General features: G+C 40.6%; 2 protein-coding genes across 2 annotated transcripts in view; one reads left to right on the top strand and one right to left on the bottom strand.

The window, feature by feature from the left end:
- LOC102017351 (olfactory receptor 7D4-like) overlaps positions 1–6,327 on the bottom strand; it is a 49,644-nt gene extending 43,317 nt beyond the window's left edge. The window contains exon 1 of the mRNA XM_005405554.2: positions 6,261–6,327. Within this exon, the coding sequence (XP_005405611.1) occupies positions 6,261–6,289 (29 nt within the window). The 5' untranslated portion in view covers positions 6,290–6,327. The remainder of the gene's footprint in view (positions 1–6,260) is intronic.
- The window catches only part of LOC102016068 (olfactory receptor 7D4-like), a 68,284-nt gene that overhangs the window by 50,372 nt on the left and 11,293 nt on the right, over positions 1–6,619 (top strand). The window lies entirely within an intron of this gene.

Raw genomic sequence — 6,619 nt, 5'->3', positions numbered from 1 at the left:
AGGTCCACCTCAGTCATGGTAGCAGGGAGGGGAGGGGCCATTTTTGTGCCTTCCAATGCAGTTCACCTGGGTCACAGTGGAGCAATGGTAATGGGAGGGACCACCCTCCACACCATTCACCTGAGTCCCAATTTTCTTTTAAGACAAGGTCTTACTATTAGTTCAGCCTCACCTTGAACTCACTATGGAGTCTCAGCCAGCCTCAAATTCTCACTGATACTCCTGTCTCAGCCTCGAGTGCTGGATTTACAGGTATGCACAACCACACCCACTTTATGGTGTCAATTTTGAAGGTCAATGACATGTAATCTCTCGCATAATCTGCACTAATAGATTTCATCAATGCCAAAATTTTATGCAAAATAGTTATGAACTATGAGGAGGATTGAGAGTTGTATGCTTATTTTTAAAAGAGAACATTGTTCATCTTTCCAGGGTTCATGGGTCATGGATGATAAACAGAGAAGAATCTGGAAGTGTCATTGTATTTAATCATGCAATGGTTTGGGCATGTAGGATGCCAGAATTTCCTCCAAATCCTACTCAAGGTATGCCTCCACTGGCTTTCCATCACTGTGACAAAGCATTTGACATAAACAGCATATAAAGTGGGAAAGATGTATTTTGACTCTAATTTTCACCCTGTGGTTGGTTGGCCCAGTTGCTTTTGGGCCCATGGCAAAGCAGTACATCAGTGGTGGGGAGGATTTGGCAAAAGGAGGTGAATTTGTTTTGGAGAAGCTAAGGGAAGAAGAGAGAAGAGTCCCATGATCCTCTTTTAGGCAAATCTCCTAATGACTTAACTTGTACCTCCTAAAGGTTCCACCACCTCCTGATAATGACACAGGCTGGAGATCAAGCCTTGAACACACTGGACACTGGGAAACATTCAGGACCCAAACTATAGCAATACCAAGTGAAGCAACATCTGATATGAAACATCAGAATAAAAATCCTGACAGCTAGAAATTGATGTGGTCAAAGACAATTATTTTGTTTTGAATTCTTTTACAAAAGATAAAAGAGATGGCCATTGAAAACAATGACCCAGGTATTTATGTCAGGCTGTTCTGTTGAGGAGGCCATTGAAAACAATGACCCAGGTATTTATGTCATGCTGTTCTGTTGAGGAGACTCCAAAGTGCTCTCTTGATGTCCCTGTTCTTTAAACTGTAGACAAAGGGGTTCAGCATGGGGGTGACAATTGTGTACATGACTGAGGTTATAATATTCTTGTCAGGGGAATGTGAGACAGCTGAGCTGAAGTATACTGAAAGGCCTGTTCCATAAAACAAACAAACAACTAATAAGTGAGAGCTACAGGTGGAGAAAGCTTTATATTTCCCACCTGTTGATGGGACTCTTAGAATGGAGGAAATGATTCGAGTATAAGAGTAAAGAATTCCCGACACTGGAGCACCACCAAAGATGGTGCCAACAAAATACATTAATATGTTGCTAGTAGATGTATAACCACAGGCAAGCTTAAGGAGCTGAGGAACATCACAAAAGAAATGAGGGATTTCTATATCTGAGCAGAATGCAAGTTGTGAGACCATTATCCATTGCACCTGGGCATCCAAAAGACTGATGGAAAATGACACCAGGACCAGCAAGCCACAGAGGCGGGGGCTCATGGTTACTGGGTAGTGCAGAGGGTGACAGATGGCCACCAAGCGGTCATAGGCCATCACAGCCAGCAGCAGGCTGTCCAAACATCCAAAAAGAACAAAAAAAGACACCTGAGTTAGGCAGGCCACATAGGTAATGGATTTGCTGTGTGTGTAGATGTTCACCAGCATCTTGGGGATTGTAGTGGTGCTAAAGCCAATGTCAGCCAAGGACAGGTTGGAAAGGAAGAAGTACATGGGTTTGTGGAGGTGGGAGGCAGAGCTGACTGCTAGGATGATGAGCAGGTTTCCAAGCACTGTGACCAGGTACATGGTCAGGAACAGTCCAAAGAGGATGGGCTGCAGATCCGAATCTTCTGAGAATCCCAGGAGGAAAAATTCCAAGACACCCGTTAGATTCCATAGTTCTACCTGGCAGAGGCATCTTTTAGAAAATAAATAAAAGCTGGAGTAAAGGAAGGAAACATATAGAGACCTACTGTTGTGCCTATATTGTAAATTTAAGCAATTCATAATGAAAATATTGATGCTCAAGGACCATGCATATTTAACACTATTTCTTAGTTGTGGCAAATACATTCTTCATAGAATACTCCCTGTATTGGTTTCAATTATGTTTGCCTGTTTTATATACATCCACTTTAGAAACATTGAGATAAAGAATCTGTGGGAGTGAGGAAATTTATGGATGAAAAAAATTCATAAATATACTAAAGTATTAGTCCTTTGCATTGAATGGAACATAAGATTGATAATCAGATTTCTGATACTGACACTGATACTGATACTGATTTCTGATACTGATTTCTGATAAAATACCTGATAACCTCAACCCTAAAAGAGGAAAGGTTTCTTTGGCCCATAGTTTTGAGGTTCCAGACCATGATCAGTTGTTCCTGTTGCTTTGGAGCTGTGCCACACAATACAACATGGTAGACATGCATACTGAGAATGGCTGCTTATGTCATGGCAGTCAGGAAGCAGAGAGAGAGAAAGATTGGCTGGGGTTCCTACATTCCTTTCAAGACCACGCCCCCAGTGACCTAACTTCCTGTACCTAGGCCCCACCTTTTAAAGATGCCACCACTTTGAAATAGCACCACAAGCCTTCAACAATATGCCTTTTGGGGCACACTTCAGATTCAACTATAGTAAGAAATATCCTTCTCCTTAAAGGAAAACAAAATGTTACAATTTAAAGAACTCCATTAAATTGTCCAGTGTTCTTTATTTTAGCAAAATACATAAAATCCCTACAAGGGACTTTATGTATAATGTATAAATACCCTTTAAGAGCTATGTAAGAAGGAATCTGACTCCACTTTTTCCTGTTAGATTCCTGTGGGTTTGTAAGCTTCACACTTTCTTGTCATCTGGGAGAGGTGATAAGAAATAAGAAAGCTCAGTATTTCCTCCCTCAGAATAGGCAGGAGACTCAAGCCACAGAAGCTCGTGCCCACAACCAGAACTCTCATATCCTAACCACAATGCAAACCACAAGCCAGCCACTTTTCCTGAATGCTCCTACCATTTCAGACAAGCACAATAGGCCTGCTATGTGCTAAACAGACAGGAATTTCTTTCCACAAAGAAACAAAACATTTTATGCTCTGATATGTGCAGCATTGTTAGCTCCCACCTTCAAACCAGATTTTGGGTGAGTGTCCATTATGGTTCAAATGAGAAGTGTCCCCAAAGACTCATGCATTGAGGGCTTGATCCCTGATGTAGAAATGCTCACAGTGGTAACTGGCCCGCGCAGATACTGTCATCAATGCATTAATCCATTGACACATTAATCCATAATGCATTCATAACTGAATGGGATCTTAGGGTATAGGGAAGAAGTAGGTTATTGGGGCAAAACCCTGAAGGGCATATTCCTATCTCTGGTACTTTCCCAGCTCCCCAGCTCTTTCTGTCTCTCTCTGCTTCCTGACTGCCATGAAGGGATCAACGTTCCTTTGCCATGCCCTCTACCATGGAGCCAGACAATTATGAACTGAAACCTCTGAAACTAGAAGCCAAAAGTAAACCTATCTACCTTTAAGTTGTGTATGTCAGGTATTTGTTCCAGTAATAGAAATCTCACTAATGCAAGGTCCATCCTGTTTCTGCAGTACCTATTCCTTGATGCAGCCAGTGGGCACTGAGACAATGACTACTGCCCAGGAATCTGTCTCCTCTTGCTCTGGTGTGTTGAATGAAGGTTGCCCTGCATTTTAAACTGCTGGCTCCTTGCAAGCTTGCACCTTGGGCTGTGCTATGCTGTGTTTAACGAGTCCTTGAACTCATTTTTTATAGATCAAACTGACCTAATGAAAATTTTCTATAATTACTTGGCATAGATCTTAGCTATATCCACCTTTCTCTAATGTATGACATTAACTTGATGACATCTTCCTCCAGGGATATGTCACACATCATTCAAGATACACAGATGCTCAGAAAGACTATCTGGTGTCTCTTCTTTATATTTGTTTTATAATATAATATTTAAAACCCTATTAAGGGGAAAATACTAAATCACATAGAAAATTCATAAAAATCCAGACACATCCTTATTTTTCATGTGCATTTTTCTGAGTAATGAACTTTGATTCACAAGGCACTTAGGAAGAATTCGCACTGAGCAAATGACTCTATCAGGACCTTGTCTTTCCTGGTCACCTCAAAAAAGAGTGAATGGAGGGAAATGATAGCATCTCATTCATTTCTCTAATTATATAGAGATCTCTGAAAGGAAGGAAAGTGCAGGCAAGAAAGCACCCATTGAATGGAAATCATATTGCCAAAAATTGAGCATGGTGGCACATGCCTGTAATCCCAGCACTTGAGAGGCTGAGGCAGGAGGATTGCTCTGAATTTAAGGCCAACCTGGGCTACAAAGTGAGTTGAAATTCAGCCAGAACTGCATAGCAAGACCCTGTCTGAGAAAGACAAAAGAAATCATATTGCTTGGTCTTTGTGAACAACAAAGGATGAGTAATATTTAACAGAGAATTTGTTTGGTCAAACACAGCACAGGCTCCAGTGACTCAGAAAGGATTCAAGCTCTTAGAGCTTTTGCAAATGTGAAGGGGGCCAAGAGATAAAAGGAGGGGAGGAGAAGGGAAAGTAAAAGGAATTAGGATGTGTTATGTCCATGTACCAGCTGCCTATGGTGAATGTAAACCATGATGTACAGAAAACATATACTAATAATATGATATTTAAATAGAATTTCCCAGGTTGTGAGCCAAAATAAATGCTTTTTCAATATAAGTTAAAATTAAAAAAAAAAAGAAATGATGATTCATCTTCCTCCACCTACCGTGAACAGAAAAAAGAAATGAGACACTGGGTTGGCTGGGCACAGTGCTCCCTCGGTGCCCTGTGAATGGAGTTGTGCTACCTGAATCCAGTCTTGACTTCATCCCATTTTACTCCAGAACTTGCTCAAGAGTAAAATGCTGTGTTTCTTTCCCAATTTTAAAATAATGATAATGTGTGCACCAATATCTACAATGGGCTTATGTAGATAGTATGAAAAAAGCTACATAATGCATAGTTCAGAGCCTAGTACTAGGAAACTCTTAGTAAAGTTTCATGATGTTGTGATTATTATATTATAATCACTACCATAACCAGCAGTAGGAGCTTCAGGATCATTTTGAAAGTAAGGGAAGTTTGCAGCGACCCAATTCTTGTTTGTTTTTAAATGTTAAATACCAAGTTTATTTGCAACAGCCAAAACTTGAAAGAACTCAAGTGTCTACACACTGATAGTACCATGCCTGTAGAACAGAATCTATTTAGCAAGAAATATAATTAACTTTGCACATAAACATCATTGATTAATCTAAGAATAATTATGGAACATGAAGAAAATCAGCAAAAACTAAGATTCCTAATGGAAAATTCTACAAAATGCAAATTAATCTATTGTAAAGGAAAGTAAACTAATGATTAGCAGGCTGGGAAGGGAAGAAAATGTACACTGATGTATATTGTCTTGGTTACTTTTCTCTCATTGCTGAGACAAAATACCTGACACTCAAAATTAAGGAAGGAAAGGTTTACTTAGCTTAGTGTTTGTGGAGGTTTCAGTCCATACTTGGCTGGTTGCAAGGCAGGGTGACACATGGCAGAGGTCAACCGTTCATGGAATGGAAGATAGCAAAGCAACAAGAGCAAAAGGGGGAAGCGGAGGCAACCCTCTTTCCCTCTCTTACACTGTATGCAAACTATTCATCCCAGGGCAGGTGTAGCACTTACATACATAATTCCAACATTGGACCATGAATCAATCATAAATCTAGAAGCCCGCCCCATGGCTGCATGAGGATGTGGGGGGACATGCAGACACAAACCATAACATATATGTTCATTATGGGAGGAAGCTATTTCTTGCTTTACTGTGAGGGATATCTATGGAAGCTATACATGGTGGATGAGTAGAGCAGAACTCGAATGTGACTTCTGAGATCCTCAATAGAAAAAGAATATAAACTTTTTAGCCCTCTGAGATAGCATTTACCACACTGCTGCTTTCCTATCTCTCTATCCCAATCTTGCCGCTTGTCTGGAAGAGGAGGAAATAGGGTTCCCAGCAGTCCTATCACCATTTCCGTGTCCCCTGCTACTCACTGGGCTGTGCCTGGTTCTTGCTGAGGCATGACTAGGAGTTTGGAACCACTGCTTTCCAGTGTCTGGTTGAAGATGAGGGTTGAAGATTTGTCTTCCTGGATGACAGAAAGCAGAGTCAGACAGAAACACTTTGATGTAAAGGATGATTTGCAGAAGAGGAGAAACAAGCTTAGACCTCATTTCATAAGACTTTCACAAACCTGAAAGGCTGTGGGCATAGACTGATTTTTTGTACTAGTATGGCCTTGACAGCCTAATGCACAGAACTCACAATTAATCTAATTGGTGCTGTTATCCCAGTCTCTTAGGATTTGTTAAAATTAATGCAAGAGGAAAATAAGAAAAGAGAATTACTTTAA

The sequence above is a fragment of the Chinchilla lanigera genome, unplaced genomic scaffold (genome assembly GCF_000276665.1).
Source record: "Chinchilla lanigera isolate Chin_1 unplaced genomic scaffold, ChiLan1.0 scaffold00094, whole genome shotgun sequence".
NCBI lineage: Eukaryota > Metazoa > Chordata > Mammalia > Rodentia > Chinchillidae > Chinchilla > Chinchilla lanigera.
This window is presented reverse-complemented; position numbering and strand designations above follow the sequence as displayed.